At 43.5% G+C, this 18,245-nt stretch overlaps 1 protein-coding gene across 6 annotated transcripts in view; it reads right to left on the bottom strand.

Annotated features, from left to right (window-relative positions):
* TUB (TUB bipartite transcription factor) overlaps positions 1 to 16,504 on the bottom strand; it is a 145,650-nt gene extending 129,146 nt beyond the window's left edge. For all 6 annotated transcript variants that reach the window (XM_074230227.1, XM_074230231.1, XM_074230228.1 and 3 more), the window contains exon 1: positions 16,402 to 16,504. In XM_074230227.1, coding sequence (XP_074086328.1) covers positions 16,402 to 16,484 — 83 coding nt within the window. In that variant the 5' untranslated portion in view covers positions 16,485 to 16,504. The remainder of the gene's footprint in view (positions 1 to 16,401) is intronic.
* Positions 16,505 to 18,245: the final 1,741 nt, after the last annotated feature.

The following is an 18,245-nucleotide window of genomic DNA, read 5'->3' as shown; positions in this document are numbered from 1 at the left end:
AGAGCTTGAAGGAACCTTCAAGGCAATAAAGTGCAACCTCCTTATTTTACAGATGAGGAAACTGAGGCCCTTATCACCTCATGCCCAGGCCATGATAGCAGTCTGCTAGTGAGTCTGCCTACCACAAGTCTCTCCCCACTCCAAAACATCCTCTGTTCAGTCACAAAAGTGATTTTCTGAAGCACATGTTCAAACATATCACCCCTAATTCCAAGGCCTCACTCTCACCTTCAAGATCAAATATAAAATATTGTTTGGCATTCAAAACCCTTCCTAACCCAGCCTGTTCTATCTTTCCAGTCATCCTACACTTTCCTCCCTAACTTATACTCTTCTGTTCAATGATACTGGCTTCCTGACTGTTTCACAAACAAGATTCTCTACCACTTGGGTTCAGGCATTTTCACCAACTGTTTCTCATGGCTGGAAAGCTCTTCATTTCTACTTCTTGGCCTCCATGGCTTAAGCCCAAACCAAAGTCCCATATTCTAGGAAGACTTTCCCAACCCTTCTATTATATCTTGCTTGTGGTCTCTTTCATTAGACTGTCATCTCTTTGAAGGCAAGAACTAAGTATTCCCCACTGTACCTAGCACGAAGCAAGCATTTCACAAATGTTCACTGACTAACTCTAGAGATGGACCTCGGAGGTCATGTGGCTCAACCTCCTCCTTTCATAGACAAGAAAACTGAGGCCACCCATGGAGGTGGATCTGAACTGACTTGCACAAGATTCATAAGCCTGAGATGTGGAAGGGACTTTTGTCCAACCATCTTATTTTACAGATGGAAAAACTTAAAAGTAAAGGAAACTTGCACAAGTTTAAACAAGAGGACAGCTAGGTAGTATAGTAGATAGAGCCCTGCTCCTGGATTCAGAAGAACCTGAGTTCAAATGTCCTCCTAACTCCAAATCTAGCTTCAGACACTTGACCCTTAATAGTTTGCAAAACCCTAGGCAAGTCACCTAACCCCAATTTCCTTACCCCCACACTCCCCCCCAAAACAGAATTAGGTTGTATAAGAATTATAGAGTTGATTTCAAGCTCAGTTCTTTTGGCTTCAAATCCAGGGGTATGTCATACTGAAAATGATCACAACAATGTTGAAGGGAAAAATCAAGGAATCTTAATATTAAGGTTATCAGACATAGAAATATGCCTGCTAGTTTTGCTTAACTGTTTTTGTTGCAGAGAATTGTTCTTTGGGGAGAAAGCATTGGAAATGATAGAAATCTAAAAAAAACAACTTAGAATAACAGAATTCCTAGAAATACTCTAAGGTCATTCTGTCCAATCAGATAAGAAAAATTCCTCAAAGGCACTCTGATCACAACAGATTTCTTAGATAATTCCCAATCTAGGAACCAGGAAGTTGAGTGGATGGAGCACATTGTGCAGAGTCCAAATATAGTCTTAGATACTTATTAGCTGTATGATCCTGGGTAAGTCACTTAATCTCTGCTAGCCTCAGTTTCTTCATTTATCAAAATCAAAATCAAAACAGCTCCTACCTTCCAGGGTTTTTTGTGAGGATCAAATGAGATGATAATGTAGGAACACCATACAAATGTTAGTCATTATCATTATCATCATCATCATTATCTATAATATTAGGATCAAATTACATATTATTTGTAAATTGATTAAGCATACTGCCTTACATGCAGTAGGCACTTAATGAATGCTTGCTCCTTTGTCCCAACCCTTCCCTAGGCAGTGTTATAGTTATCAGTTATCTCTTTATTTTCATTATCAAAGTACAAAGAATTTCTCAAGGGGCCAGGGAGAAGGGTGGGGGACAATAGTGTTGTGACCTGGCTTAATTCTCCATTTGACTCTGCCTTTGGAAATGGGGGCTAATAATCTAGGTGAAATTTTAAAGACTGGGTACTCTGACACTGTGTGCCTCCATATAAAACTGGTCAGTCATCTTAGCTGCTCCTTAATTAATAGAAACAAAGGCTCAAATCTTGACCTAGTTCCTTACTTGAGTAAGTTATTTCCCCTCCCTGAGTTTCTCATATAAAATAGAAGGATAAAAGGGGGGGAAAAAAAGCAATTCAATATATAGCAGGCAGAATACTGAACTTGGAGTTACAAAGTGCTAAGTTCAAATCCCACCTCAGATCATAGCTCTGTGACCCTGGGTAGGTCATTCAACCTTTCTCTGACTCAGTTTCCTTATGCATAAAATGAAAAAAAAAAAAACAACTTGGTAACCTCAAAGGTTCTTTGAGTCTGTGATACTCCCTTCCTTCCCCAGGCAAGTGGTAACTGGTTGGAGGTCTGGGGAGAGCCATGTTTCCCCATTTCCCAAATAAGCATATTAGGAGGAGATTGTCACCTGAATCTCATGGCCTAGAAAAGGCCCCAGAAGTGCAGCCCCAGGCCAGATCAGGTCCCATCCTTACCCACTGGGAGCACAGGAGAGAGTCAAGTTTCCCAGTTAGGGGGCTTTGAAGGCTCTGCCTCCATGTCTCCTCCGGTGAAAGCTGAACAATCAGATTGGCACCAGTAAAACCTCCAGTCTGCAATTTCCTCTGGGGGTAAAGGCTCTTAGGCAGAAGCCCTAAGGCAACTAAGTAATTATGCTGTGTCTCAAAGAGAATACTTTTAAAAAAAGAGTATCCTTCCTCTGTGTTTCCCCCATCCCTTCCAAAATAATAGCTCCTACTTCTATAGCACTTGTCTCACAACAACCCAGTAAGGTCAATGATATAAGTATCATCAAGTCCATTCTACAGATGAGGAAATTGAGGGAGAGGGATATAATGACTTAGAGTGGCATCCTGGGAACAGTACAGAACTAGAAGTCAGAAGTTATGGGTTTTAAGACCTGATTCTGCCACTTACTACCCATGTAACTTTAAATGAGAGAGGTCTTCTCTCTGGATCTCAGTTTTATAACCCATATAAAATAAGGAACTTGGACTAGATGGCTTCCATGATCTCTTCCATTTCAAAATCTATGGTTTGATGATGATGAGACAGTTTGTAACTTGAAATAATCCAAGTTGTTCTTTCTCTGTTTAGCTCAAACAGTAAAAATTTAAGGAAATGATAATAATAGTTCCCATTTCTATATCACTTCAAAAGTTCACAAAGAGATAGTGTAGTCCAGAGGAAAGAGTAGATATGGAGGTGAGATAATCAAGTATGATGAACTCATCACCTTTCAGTAGTAGTTTAGAAATCAAGGATAATCATAAATGACTTTTGATGGAAAATACCATCCACATCCAGAGAAAAAACTATGGAGTTGGAATATAGAGCAAAGTATTCTATGTTCATTTTTTTAAATGCCTTTCGTGCTTTTTCTTTCTTTCTCAGGGTTTTCCCCTTTAGTTCCAATTCTTCTTTCACAACATGACTAATATGGAAATTTCTTAAACAGGATTGTACATGTATAACTTGTAATAGATACCTCACTACCATGGGGGAAGGGAGGGAAGAGAGGGAGGTAGAAAATGGGAAACTCAAAAGCTTACGCACTGATGACTATTGATGGGTGGTGCAGTAGATAGAGCACTGGCCCTGTAGTCAGAAAGACCTGAGTTCAAGTCCAGACTCAAATACTTGATACTTACTAGTTGTGTAACCTTCAGCAAGTCACTTCTTGGCAAATCACTTGAGCTCTCCCTCCAGGGTTGTTTCCTCATCTATAAAATGAGGGTGTTGGACCAGAGGACATTTGAGATTCTTTTCAAATTTAAATTTATAACCCTGTGGTGTGCTTTGCACATAATCAGTGCTTAATAACTTCATTCATTCATTCATTTATTGAGCCATTCGTTCTGGACAAAAACCCTATGAAGTAGGTAATATAATGTCTAAATTTTCTGAACAATAGAGGCATTGGGGTCCAGAGAGGGAAAGAGATTTGCACAAGGTAACACAGTTAGTAACTGGCAAAAACAAAGCTTATTCTTCTGATTCCCTTTCTTTTATATGATGACTGCCCTCTGCAGTATTCTTTCTGAGGCTGCTGACACTAGACCTGGGAGGATGTGAGAAAGGGCAAGAAAAATCAAAGATAAAGAAACACAGCTGTCAATCCATCAAGAAGGGACTTCAAAGACTTGCTAAGTGTATCTTTCTAAGGTTAAGGGGAAGGAGTGGATGAGTTAGAGACTGGAAGATTTAACCAGTTCTTTTTCTAAGGTGGGGTAGAATAGTTGAAAAGAACCTAGCTGTTAATACCCAGAGGGGAGAAGAGAGGGGCAGAAATGTCTAGGAAACTTATTGGAAAGTAACAGAAGATACACAGTTCAGGGAATCAAATGTAAATGTATGGAAGAATTAAAAAAGTAGGTTGGCTTTGGGTTCGGGAACTCTAAATTAGGTTAGGTGAACTCTGAAGTTCCTTTCAGTTATTAAAGTAGAATGTAAATTACTTGAGGAGAGGGACCTTTTGAATTGAGTCTTGTCTTTGCATCCCCAGTCTAAAGAAGCACCTTATATGTTAAATAAAACTGAACTGAACTGGATTAAATTGGAAACTATTCTTGGTCCTGTAGTAAAGCCATGTAGTAAATGAGTCAGAGTCCTGAACTTCAAGTTAAGAGATTTGCAAACCGTAAAGCACAAAGGAAATGGGAATGGTTATTAGTAATAAAAAGTTCCCAGAAAGGTTAGTGATATAATGGATAGAAAGTTAAATTGCAGTCAAGAAGTCTTCAGTTCAAATCCTATGTCTGATGCATACTCTATCCAGGCCAAAAATGGCTGCCTGGATAATCGGAGTGCTGCCCTAACAGCACAGAGATCTCCAGTGAAGGCAGTCTAGGGTATCCAGGTATCGTTCTGCCCTGCTATCAGAGGACCCCTGAAGCAAAGTCCTTCCAGCCCTCCCAGGTCAGGGTCAGGACCCTCAAACCCAATCCTGGGTACTTACCGGGAATGGAAGATGCTGAAAATGTCAGTAATGAAAGCTCAGAGTTGGTGATGGGAACCACGGAACCCCTGCTCAGGCATACAGGTAGTAAGTGGCCCAGAGTAGGCACCAGGGCCTTCTTTCTGAGTGTCCCCACCTCTGTCCTGAGCTTCACCCCTAGAAGACCAGGTTGGATGAAGAGGGGAGAAAAAATGGGGATGACACCGGGCAGATTTAGGGGGAGGGGATGGTGCAGAGATGCAGAGAGAATCCTTCAGCACTGACAGATGGACAGCGCTTCCATCAAGCCTGGGCCAAGGTGCTAAGAGCTGGCTAGACAGGTGTGTAACCCAGCACCCGGTGTTCAGAGAACAGACCGGGCTGACAACTCAGTGGGGTGTACTACCCCCTGACCCTGTGTCTGCTAGGGTTCCTGGAACCCCATCTTCACAGGGCCACAGGCTAAACCTAGGCCCCCAGCTCAGACTGGCTCAAGCTCACCCCTGCTTCTGAGCTTTCCCTCCTTCGTCATAGCCCTCTACCTGGGGAGATAGGAAGATTGGGGAGTCGAAAGCAGGTCACTGAAGCTCAGGCTTCTCTGGTTACATTAAAAGTGAGACCAAAGAAGATGTTAATCATGGGCAGGATGAGGTGGGAGGAACTCAGCCCATTTAACATAGAAGTTTTCTTTCTTTTTCTCCATCCCACAAAGAAGGTTAAAACAGGGAATTAACCTCTGCAGTTTTTACAAATCAATCCAATTCTAATGTATCTCTTCCTTGGAGCCTTTCCTGATTCCCTCTTCCAATTCCCTCAGATGAGCAACAATAAGGCAGGACAACAGGAATCAGGTCCTAAAATCAAAGAATTCCACAACTGAAAAGGACCTTCTAGGCCATCTAGTTTCCCTACACTCCTGACAAGACTTCATCCAGCCAATCACCACAAAGTCTTCAGAGAGGAAGGACCCACTTGCCTCCTAAAGGGTCTTATTCCACTTCTGGATGACTGATTGCTAGGAAATATTTTCTCACCCTAACAAAAATGTGCTTCTCTACAACTCAAAGGACAGAGAAGTCAAATAAATAGAGTATGGAACTTTAAGTCATGAAGACCTCAGTTCAAATCCTGCCTTAAACTCTAACTAGCTATGTGACTTGGAAAAGTCACTTAACTGAACTGAACTTTGTGTGTCTGAGATTTTCTCATCTTTACAATGAATGAGTTGGACACCATAACCCCAAAGGTCCCTTCCAGTTGTAGACCTGGAATCTTAATTCTGTCTTCTGGGATTCAGTAGAAAAAAAATTCAACCAGTCTTCTAGATGACACCCTTTAGGTACATGAAAACTAGCTATCCCATTCCTCATGTAAAGGCTAGCCTCCCCAATTGTATGAGTTTGGTTTCCTGGTGCTTCTCCATTTGAGTGGCTTTTCCCTAGGCACACCCTCAGTTTTATCACTCTATCACTCTTCCTAAAATATAACCTCAGAACTGAACATGACTCTCCCAAAGGGTTTTGACCATTTAGCACTCTGTTCCCTCGTTACTTTTCCCAAAGTAGGGCTTTTAAAATGTTCTTTGAAATTAGGCCTTCCCCAATCTCTGAATTCTCAGTTTCATCTTCCTTCTCCCCTATTTTGTGCCAAAAGGATGTGTGGCAACTTAGGACCAGAGAGAAGCCAAGCTAGCATCACAGAGCAATGAGGTGTGTTCTGTCCCAGTGTGGGGCAAGTTTACTGCATCACACACCTTCCTTATAAGCCACTGATTACACTCAGCTCCTGGGCATTCTCCTCATGGGATAGAGAGGGTTTATGTTCCTTCCTCTGTGCAACACACTAAGGTTGTGGCTGCTGACTTCATTGACCTCAATATGTCACAGTTCATTACCATTTCCATCCTCCCCGCTGTGGATTTAGGTAAAGCCAGATTACAGGCCAATTGTCTGAAGAGGGGAAAGGGTGATGCTCTCCATCTATCCCCAGATCTTGAGGAAGAAAAATTGCATCTCTGGGATGGATTTATGGGGAAAACAGTTCTCTTCTTCCTCCCCCACCTCTCACTCCTAAAGAACAGCATTACAAGTTGGGGGGGAGGAGTATAAGAGGGCATCATTAAGGAGGCCCTAAGCAGCCCTTCCCCTTAGTTACAGTTCCCCTAAATCCCAGCAGGATTAGGGAGGCAGCATCTGAGTATTGAAACAGCATTAACTAGAAAACCAAGAGACCAGATTTCCAATATTTTCTCTACCACTTTGACTAGCTGACTTTAGACAAATCCTTTCTAAGCCTCAGTTCCCCATTCCTGTAATATTGTATGAGGTAGAATATGGTATGGACAAAACTGGAATTCTTGGTCAGGTCCAGATTGGAGAAGATGCACTCTGAGCTATCCTCCAAATATGAAATTCTGTGATTCCTTGCCTAAAATTATCTCTCCAATTCTTCCAAGTTTTGACATTCTAGAATCCAAGTCTTGTGCATGCTTTCACATTCCATGTTCTATATTCTAACATCTTTCCCAGTTTCAAATACTGTGTGTTGTATGTTCTCAATTCTACAAACTGAGATTCCTTCCTTCTCTGGCATTCTATGTCCTTAATCCCCTCCCAACCTTAGCATTCTATAATCTATGACCCCTCTCAGCCCTGACATTTTATAGTTATGATCTCACTAAAGTCTCATATTTCCTATGTTCTCTGGTCCCTTGTTCTCTATGTTATAAAGCCTGGTATATTCTTTACTCTGAGATAAGTTCAAGAAAAATAGCATATTCAAAATTTTCTGGGGAAGGGAAATATTCCAAAAAAATGGCCTCACAGACATCCAGGACAACCCACCAGGCCCAAGGTCAAAGAGCATTTATTTGTTAAGAGGGAAAGGGGAAGGTAACTACAGCAGATTAAAGGGACCTGCTGAAGGGTTGTTCCCAGGGTAGGGCACTACTAATGAGCCAAGCTTTGGCCCAGTTTCAGTTATAATTAGTCTACATTCCCTGAGGTTATAGCACCTGATGCCTGGAGTAGCATCTTAGATTGGAAGGGGGAGGGGAATTAATCTTTGGTTGGTTGAAGGGGGGGAGGCTAGAGAAAAGACCCAAGATAGGACAGGATATAATCCCACAGGAATATAGCATGTAGCCCTTTCTTCCCAATTCTCTCTCTCTCTCTCTCTCTCTCTCTCTCTCTCTCTCTCTCTCTCTCTCTCTCTCTCTACTGACTCAGTCAAAGATCCACAGTTGTACATGCATGGAGATGGAGAGGAAGTGGAAATAAGCTGTTCTAGCAAGTGGCAGATCAAGTGAGAGAGGTTTCAACCCAGTTCAACACAGCTTTCCCTTTCTCCTTACTCATTCACATTCCTGCCAGAATTCCTTTTCTGAGATCTGAGGGATAAATCCCAAGCCAATTTGATATGATGGAAAGAAGGCTGGGTGTTCAAATCTCAACTCTGGTAATTTCTATCCATGTGACTTTTGGCAAATGGACTTTTGGTCCTTATTGAGCCTTATCTGTAAAACAAGGAGATTGAAGGATATCTAAAGTCGTTTCCAGTTCTAAATTCCACCACCATCCAAAGATAGGGTCATGGTATTCCTTTGCTCAAAACTCTTGAGTAGCTCCAAGGAAGTTTCAAAATATTGTACCTAAGATCCAAGACCTTCCACAATCAGCTGCTGTCTTACATTTCTAGTTTTGATTCATATTATTATCCTCCAGATTTTTATCAGATGGATGACTGTTCAGACACAATTCTCCCATTTTCTACATGGGTACATCAACTTCACAAGAGTAGACTTTAGGGGAGGCTAGGTGGCACAGTGGGTAGAGCACCAGCCCTGGAGTCAGGAGTACCTGAGTTCAAGTCTGGCCTCAGACACTTAATAATTACCTAGCTGTGTGGCCTTGGGCAAGCCACTTAACCCCATTGCCTTGCAAAAAACAAAAAAAAAGAGTAGACTTTATATTTATCTATTAAATTTCAGAATACTCATTCTGACCTGTAATTCTAACCTGTTAATAAGATCTTTTAGGATCCTAATTCTATCATCCTAGGTGTAAACTATTTCTAGTTAACTTAGGATAGGATTACAGAGCAAATATGTATATTTTTATTGTCAGTAAACCAAGTATGATATTCTGTAAATTATTCTTTATCATGAATAAGTCAATGTGATTTGAAATTTGTAGCAGAGAACAGAGAAGTGGAGGTGTGATCTCTAGGTACCTAGACAGAAAAAAATGGGTAGAAGCAGAATAGTGGACTTCAACCCAAACAAGACCAATAGCCAGAGATATGATACATAGAATTACAAAGACTTAGAATTTTGTAAGACTCCATGAGTCTTTGTAGTCAATGAGAACCATCACTAGCTAGGTGTCACAAGTGGAGCACCAGGCCTGGAGTCAGAAGACTTATCTTCCTAAATTCAAATCCAACCTCAAAGTCTCAATAGCTATGTGACCTTGGACAAATCCCTTTACTTGGCTTCGATTTATTCATGTGTAAAAATGAGTTAGAGAAAGAAATGGCAAATCACTCCAGAATCTTTGCCAAGAAAAACCCATGAAGAATCAGACATGATTGAAACAGCCAAGCAATAACAATGCAATGTACCAGGCACTAGATTAAGTTCTGAAGATACAAAAGGAAAAAATGTGGGAGGGGGGAGAAAAAGGCAGTTTCTGCCCTCCAGAAGCATACATTCCAGAGGAAGAGACTGTGCTAACTATATACATACAAGATATATGTAGAAGAAAATGAAGATAAGGAGGGAAGCATTAGCATTAAAGGAGATTGAGAAAATCTTCTTTAGAAGGTGGGATTTTAGCTGAGATTTGAAGAAATCCAAGAAAACCAGGAGAAGGGACAGAATGCTAGGACACAGAATTGGAAGATGGTGGGTCCTGTGTTGAGGTAATGGCAAAAAGGTCAATATCACTGGATCTCAGACAATGAAGCAGTAAGCAAGGTATAAGAATATTGAGTTCTGGAAGGATATGTCTATATAGCATGGCATAAGCTATCCTTCAAATTTAAGGGTCTAACATTTTTCCACACCTTCATGTATGTTTCCAGGGGCAGATCATATTTGCAGTCTGAAGACCAGCCTATCTAAGTCTGAAAGGTGCAGTCACCAGTAGTCAGATGAGCAGCAATGAATTATTTGACCATAGCAACCTGTTATACAAAGAAAAATACAAATGGCCTTCCCTCTTGCAGCGCAGTTCCCCAGAGTATACTAAGTATCACACAGTTTTTAGATACTTCATAAACAATGATTTAATTGTTGGTCTTCTCATCGTGAGACTTTCTCCAACAATCAACAAATCAAATTATGACTAAAAGAGGTAAAACTCATCACTAGTGATGTTCTCATTATAAATCAAAACAGAAGATGGGAAAGGCTGAACAAAAGCATGGCTTTCAAGTTCTCCTAGGAGAGGCCAATCAAGGAGTTAACTTAGTAGGTTTTGTTATACATTTAAAAGTAACCAGAAATATTTCAAGGGACATTTGTACAATGGGTAAGCATGGTGGACTTAGAGTCAAGAAACTCTGAACCCAAATCCCATCTCAGACCTTTCCTAGCTGTGTGACCCTGGGCAAGTCACTTAGCCTCTGTCAATCTCAATTTTCTCTTATATAAAATGGGAGTAATAATGCCTATCTCACAGTTTTGCTGTATCAAATGAGGTTATATATGCACACATAATACACATGTGCATGTTCTATGTATATTGTATGTGTATATATAATACACATGTGCATGTTCTGTGTGTAGTGTGTGTGCATATACTGTATGTTTGTGTTGTGTGTACATGTAATATATGTATTATATGTATGTTATATATGAATATATCTTTATATTTGTTTTATATAAATGTCATTTCAATTCTTGAAATGCTATTATATCATTATATCAATTTGCAATATTCACAATAAGCATAAGCAAAAAGAGAAAACATAACTTCTCAACTAAGATTCTCTCTAAAGGATGAACAGGTAGAGAAGTTCTGTGAAGAACTCTGTAATGGCCTTCAAATTTTAGTCAATATATGCTTTTGATCATAATTTCAAGTTGGAAGCGATTACTGATATGATCTAATCCAACCTCATTTTACAGATGATGAAACTGAGGCCTGGAAGAAAAAGCGATTAAGGATAAGAATTAGCAAAGCATTTATGTAGCTCTTTTAGGTTTGCAAAACTCTACAAATATTTTCTTAATTGAGGCTCACAAGAGGTAGGTGTTATTATTATCCCCATTGTGGAAATGAGGAAATTGAAGTAGAAGTATAAGAGACTTGTTCAAGATCACACAATTACTAAGTAAGTGGTTTGAGTCCGGATTTGCATCCAGGGCTTCCTGACTCCAGTTCACCATCTAGCTGCCTTATTTGTGTCATGGTCACAAAGGAACTGAGTAGTAGAGTACAGACTCGAACCTTCATCCCTTGACTACAAGTCCAAGATTGCTGCCATCTCACCACAATTCAGTGCTCTGTGATTTTATACAAAAGGGGGCGTGGAGCAGGATAGAAAAATATATGCTGCAAAATATGGCTTGGGAATCAAGAAGTGAACAAAGCTAAAGACTTAGGGACAAGAAAAAAGCCAGGCATCTATATTATAAAAACATCTTTAAGAAGAGACTTGCAAGGCCCTAGACGGGGAAAGCACCAAATAACAATTTAAAATGGAATTGACTATATTTTAACAACTAGGAGATGATCAGTTATGGATGTGGGAGTTGTTTCTGAAGCCACTGTCTGGGAACAGTCAGCCCATCGACTTGTTGGAACAAAGGTGAAAATCAATACCAAATTAGCAGAAGATATTCAACATTAGGAAAGTATCCACATTGATTTAGGCTGCAGGGTAGAGTTATAGCCTGGGAAAATATTGTTCACAGTCTGCTTTTTGGTTTGCTTGTTATCTGATTTTTATTGATAACTTGCTTTTAAGCCACCTTTATTTCTGAAGAGATCCCTCTCCTTCCCCTCCCTCTTGTAAGAAAGGTTTTCAAAGAGAGAAAAAAGTCAATCTAGGAAAAAAACCACTCAAAATATGCAACCATATCTGACTAGTTTATATGATGTTCCCCACCTGAGGCTTCCCCTTGACCTCTGCAAAGAAGGGAATAGGAAGTAGGGAGAATATTTTCTCAGCTCTTCTCCCCAACTAAGCTTGTCCAAAAGCTTCCACTGGCTCCCACTGACACAGAGTGAAAGGCATATTCCACTCAATCTCAGAGAGTCATAGAAGGACAACGTTCCAATGGACCTATCTGAGAAATCACTTAGCACCAACTCTCATTTTACAATGGGGAAACTGAGGCTCAGAGAGGGGGAAGAAATCTACTCAAGGTTACCCTTATTGTTAGTTTTCTGACCTCAAATCCAAAGGGGTCTCACCAAGGCTCAGTCACTCCTACCAAGTCCATCTATTCATGCCTCCACACTTTAGCTCAAGTGATCCCACCCATCCTTTCTGTTCTAGACCCAGCTCCCCAGAAGCTTCTGATGACTATTTCAAATCAGAGAATCATATCATATATTAGAACAAGACAAAACCAACAACAGACAAACAACAAGTACTTATGAAATACCCAGTGCTAAACAATGATTACAAAGAAACATTTCTAACTCTCAAGGAGTTCCCGGTCAAATGGAAATCACTTAGCTGATTCAAATCTGGCCCAGACACTTACTAAGCAAATCAACTTAACCTTGATTAAGAGAGAGAGAGAGAGAGAGAGAGAGAGAGAGAGAGAGAGAGACCATCTAGCCCAATCTCATTATTTTTGAGATGGGGAGACTGAATTCTGGAAAGGGAAAGGCACTTGACTGAAGTTATACAGTTAATCACTAGAGCCCAGATCTCCAGACATCAAGGCCAAAGTTCTTTCCTCTACAGGGAACCTTGTATCTCCTGCCTCTCAAATAGAACTAAATAGTTCCATTCAATGAAAAGACATCATAGACTACATAGTATCAGCTTTTCTGACACAGGTTTAATTGCTCCCTGATCTGGATTCATGGTCCAGAATTTACTTCCTCAGTCTAGCTTTTCAGAATTTAAAGTCAAGAGCTAGAAGGAAACTTGGAGATCATCTCACTGAACCCTTTCATTTTACAGAAGAGGAAACTGAGACCAGAGAGAGGTGATTTGGAATCTTGGAATTTTTAACCACCAGCAAGAACTTCCCACACAAGCTTTTTTAGTTCACCCACCCCCAGTTAAAACTCTCTTCCTACTGTAAGTTAATTTGTGTCATTTTGGGGTAGACTCTGTATGTACTTACATGTGTACTGTTGGCTCATTATCCTCCCCCAACCCCTCCCCAGGAGACTGACTGTTGGCTCTTTAGGAGTAAAGACAGCTTCCTTTTTTTTTTTTAAATCTCCAGAGTTAGCACAAGGCCTTGTATGTAGTAATAATAGTCACCATTTACATTGACACTTTAAGGTTTTCAAAGCACTTTTGTGTGTTACCTCATTTGAGGCAACTTTAATTTGTTGTTCAGTTGTTTTTAGTCGGGTCCAACCCCATTTGGGGTTTTTCTTGGCAAAGATACTGGAGTGGTTTCCTATTTCCTTCTCCAGCTCATTTTACAGATGAGAAAACTGAGGCAAGCAGGATGACGTGATTTGCCCAAGATTGCACAGCTACTAAGTGTCTGAATCCAGATTTGAACTCAGGAAGGTGAGTCTTCCTGACTCTAGGTCCAGCACTGGATCCACTTCAGCCACCTAGCTGCCCCAGGTGTTGCTATTATCTCCATTTTACAGTTGAGGAAACTGAGGCAGTGTGTATGCCCGAAGATCACACAGCTAATATCTGAAGCTGAATTTGAAGTCAGGTCTTAATGACTCCTGGCTCAATCCTATCCATTCACACAGCTATGGACACCTTTCATAACCTGGCCTCTTCCAAACCATTCTACCTCTCTTATACCTTATTCGGCTCCATATACATTGGTCTCCTCACACTATTGTTCTATAAGAAATCATAAGGGATGGGATTTCAGAAAAACCTGCAAAGATTTACATGAACTGATGCTGAGTGAGATGAGTAGAAGCAGGAGAACATTGGACAGACTAACAACCACACGGGGTGAAAAGCAACCTTGATGGACTTGTTCATTTCAACAGCACAATAGTCAAAGACAATCTTAAGGAACTTGTGATGGAAATTAGCATCTGTATTCAGAGAAGGAACTATGGAATTTAGATGAAGATCAAAGTTTATTATCTTCTATTTTTAAAAGTTGTCTTACGTACTATGTCATTTTGCTCTCTCTACTGTGTTCTTTCTCCCTCTTGAATCTGATTCTTCTCTGTTTCAGATCAATCTATGATTGGCATGGTAACAAAGGTAAAGCCTGTATCCAGGGGGAGAGGAGGAAGGGAGGAAGGGAGGGAGAAAAACTGTAAAACTCAAAATCTTACATTGGCCTTCTCAATGTTCCCTGAACACAGGACCCCTCATGTATGCACTTTCATAGACTGCCTTCTGAGCCTTGAATGTCCACTCACCCTAGTGGAAAATGCCCCTCCTCAAGCCTCTCCAGCTCTCCCTTGCAGCTGTGCCTTCATTCTATTTATGTACAATTTCTCCTGTATGAATCTGATTTGAACGTAGCTTTTGGTTAGTGTTGTTCCTTCCATTAAACTGTGAGCTCTCTGATTTGGGATGCCTTGCCTTTTTCTCTCCAACACTTAGCACGGTGCTTGTTGTCTGTTACCTGACTTGTCCAGGGTCAGTGAGGAAAGAAGCAGAACAAGAGTCGGTGCACAGATTTTCTGAATCCAAGAGTGACTCTTTTTCACCCACTTGAAATTCACTGAGTTTCTACTCAGTGTCGGGACCTTTGCTAATCACTGGAAATGAAGGGTGAGGGGTACAGACTTTGGAGGGTGAGCAATTTTCTAGCTCTATTCCCTCGGTCTAAGCACCCTGGATCTTAATACCATTGTGACTATTTCTCTTTAGATAAAATCAAAGGCCTGGGCTGGTTGATCTTAGTCATATCTCTCCAACAGTGCAAAACTCACCCATTCCTCCTTCTGTTCTACTCTTGGACCTGTTCTCTTGTAAATCCCCCAGAGGGTCCTATCTCAGAGTCTGGGGATCTTCCTTTATACATCTCAACTCTAAAGGGCAATTCTTCTGTTATTCCTACTCTCACTACTGCCCTGGATATCTCCTTTCATCTTACAGACAAAGAAACTGAGGCAAACAGAGTGAAATGACTTGCCTAGGGTCACACAGCTAGTACATATTAAGGGCCAAGTTTGAAATTAGGAAGATGGGTCTTCCTGACACTGGGTTATGGGTTTTATGCACTTTGACAACTAACTGCCCTTCATTTCTTCTCTGTCCCACTGAAACTGCTCTGCCTGCTTTCCTCCTCTCTTTCTCCTTCCCTCTCTCTTCTCTCTTGTCTCAGTTTCTGCCTCCTGCTCTCAACAGATAGCTATTCTCTATATGTGTGTATGTAGGAAGTATGTATGTTTGTACACATGTGTTATGTGCATGTGCATTTATAGTTATCTGTATGTATTCTATATAAATATGTGTAAGTAAAATATAAATATATAAATAGAAATATAGATATATAAGTATAAGTAGAAATGAAGTTATGAATATGAATATATAAGTAAAACTATAAATACATACAAGTATGAATATATAAATGCATATATAAATATGTATAAATATTTGTAAATATAACTATAAGTATAATGATGTGTAAATATGCAAGTATAAATATAAATTTATATAAATATATCTATAAGTATGCAAGTATAAATATAAATATATGTAAGTATAAGTATAAATACATATAAATATAAATGTGTATAAATATATAAATATGTAAGTATAAATATATAAATATAAATACATATATAATATGTAAGTCTATAAGTATACATATCTATAAGAATATCTATAAATATTTACATGCAAATATAAACATAAATATATAAATATATAAGTGTGCACATCCCCATCCACACACACACATGACACAAATCTATCAATAAGAGAGGAGCATCTTGAGGGCATCTCGGGGCCCCGCGGCGGCACCCCATTGGCGGCGGGCCCTCCCCGCCGCCGCGCCCCGGCCCCCTCTGGCCCTGTAGGCGCCCGCCGGAGCCGGAGCCGGGGCCGGAGCCGGGGCCGGGGCCGGGGCCGGGGCCGGGGCCGGGGCCGGGGCCGGGGAGATGGACTCGCCGGGCCGCGCCGCCCCGGAGGGAGCCGGCCCCGCGGGCTTCCCCAGAGACCCGGGGGCGCATCTCCCCGTTACGCCGGGGCCGGGGGCGCGGGATGGGACTGCCTGCGGGGCTCCCCGGCCCCGGCCCCGGCCCCGGCCCCCCTGGGCCCCCTCGGGCCCCGGGCAGCGCTGCAGCGGGCTCAGGGGGCGTGGCCGCCCCGGCCCGACGGCCCCGACAGCGGCCGGGCCCCCGCCCCCGCCCCCCGGCGCCCTCGGACCCGGGCCGGAGCCCGCGCTACCTGTCGTAACTCCAGCGGCTGTAGGACAGGGGCCGGCCGGCACCCCGGCCCTCCGGGGCCGGCCCCGCGGGGGCTCCCGCCATGCGCCGCTCCCGCGCTCCCCGCCGCGCCGCGGCCGCCGCTCCGCTGGGCCCGGCCGAGCCAGCGCCCCCGCCCCGCCCCCGGGGCCCCCGCCGCCCCGCCCCGCCCCCGGGGCCCCCCGCCGCCCCGCCCCGCCCCCGGGGCCCCCCGCCGCCCCGCCCCGCCCCCGGGGCCCCCCGCCGCCCCGCCCCGCCCCGCCCCGCCCCCGGGGCCCCCCGCCGCCCCGCCCCGCCCCCCGGGCCCCCCGCCGCCCCGCCCCGCCCCCGGGGCCCCCCGCCGCCCCGCCCCGCCCCCGGGGCCCCCCGCTGCCCCCCCACCGGGCCGTACCACTCTGCTGCGGGGAGGCCCGGCCCGGCTCGCGGCGGGGGAGGGGGCGTCCTCATCCCGGGGGGCGGGGGGCGCCCAGCTCTCGCTCCTGTGTCCTTTGAAAGCTGTGCATTCCGCGTGCCCGGTGCGGAGGAGGCGGCCCTCCTGGGGGCACACGGGCCACTCAAAACTTTGCGAAAACCGCCACCGCGTGTGGTTGCGGGAATAATGACTATTTATTACCAAGAGTATTCATTGTAATAATTACTACATGAGACTCTCGCTTATTGCCTCGGTTTCAGCTTTATTTCCAGACCTGCCCGTTCCTTGCCCCCGCCCCCGGGAGCCACCCACCCCCGTCGCCAAGCCTAAAGCCGCATTTCTAGGCTCTGCTGAAATTCCAGGGGCTGGCACGGAGGCTGGCAAGGCCACCGGAGTCCGGCTGGGAACCCCCAGGAGCGGTGCCGGGATGCCTGGGGGCTGCCCCCCCAGGGGGTCCCCTCACAGCCCGTTTCCGCCAGCCCCAGGTGCCCTGAATCCTGGCACCTGCCAGCGCTCCCCGCCTACCCACTGGGCCAATGCCGTGGCCTCGGGTCCGTCACTCCCATTCTGAGACACTGCGAAATGAGGGGCTGCAGTGAACACTGTCACAAGCACCTTCTGGAAGGGGTGACTCCGTGATTCTCTCTTCTCCGATGCCTCTTCTCCAGCCCTGGCCCCTTGGAAGGGGGCCCCCCAAAACTAGGCCAGCCGCCCTCGCTCACCAGATTATCGGTTCGCTGGTCACTTGCACAGAATCATTGATCCAACCCAAACAACAAATCACAAGATTCACAAATGCTGGAGGAGGGCCTCCCAGTCCCAGCCCGATCCGAGGGGACATTTAAGGGGTTAACTGCATTGGAAAAGCCGGTTTACTTTCTCTCCCCAGCTCAGGGATTGAATTCCCTAGCCACAACTGGATATTTCACAATGATCTCCCTTTTTAAGCAGTGCAGCAGCCAGTAAAAATTCCTTCAACAACTTAATGGTTTCAATTTTTTGACTTTAACCTCGCCCACATTTGAGGGTAGCGGTCATTACAGGAAATTGCCAGTTAACATCCATGGAGGTCTCAGCAGAATCCTTGTTTGGGGGTCAAGGATTTTGGGTCCAGCTCGTCACCAATCTGTCAGGTGACCATAGATCAACTACTTCCCCATTCTGAAGCAAAATGACAAGAACACCTAACTCTCAAGGCTGTCGTGAGAATAAAATGAGGTAATAATTGTAATGTACAAGATATTCTTGGTCCTCTCCAGGTGTCAAAACTCTGTGATTCGGTGTTGGGCATCTTTGGACACAGTCACACTGCTCTTTAGACATTCGTTCTCTCAACTACAAAATGTGAGGATGGGTGTTAAAGTCTCCCAGGACTCTTTCAACTCTAAAATTCTATAGTGGTAGGCTTTGGATAA

This window comes from Macrotis lagotis, chromosome 3, assembly GCF_037893015.1.
Source record: "Macrotis lagotis isolate mMagLag1 chromosome 3, bilby.v1.9.chrom.fasta, whole genome shotgun sequence".
NCBI lineage: Eukaryota > Metazoa > Chordata > Mammalia > Peramelemorphia > Peramelidae > Macrotis > Macrotis lagotis.
This window is presented reverse-complemented; position numbering and strand designations above follow the sequence as displayed.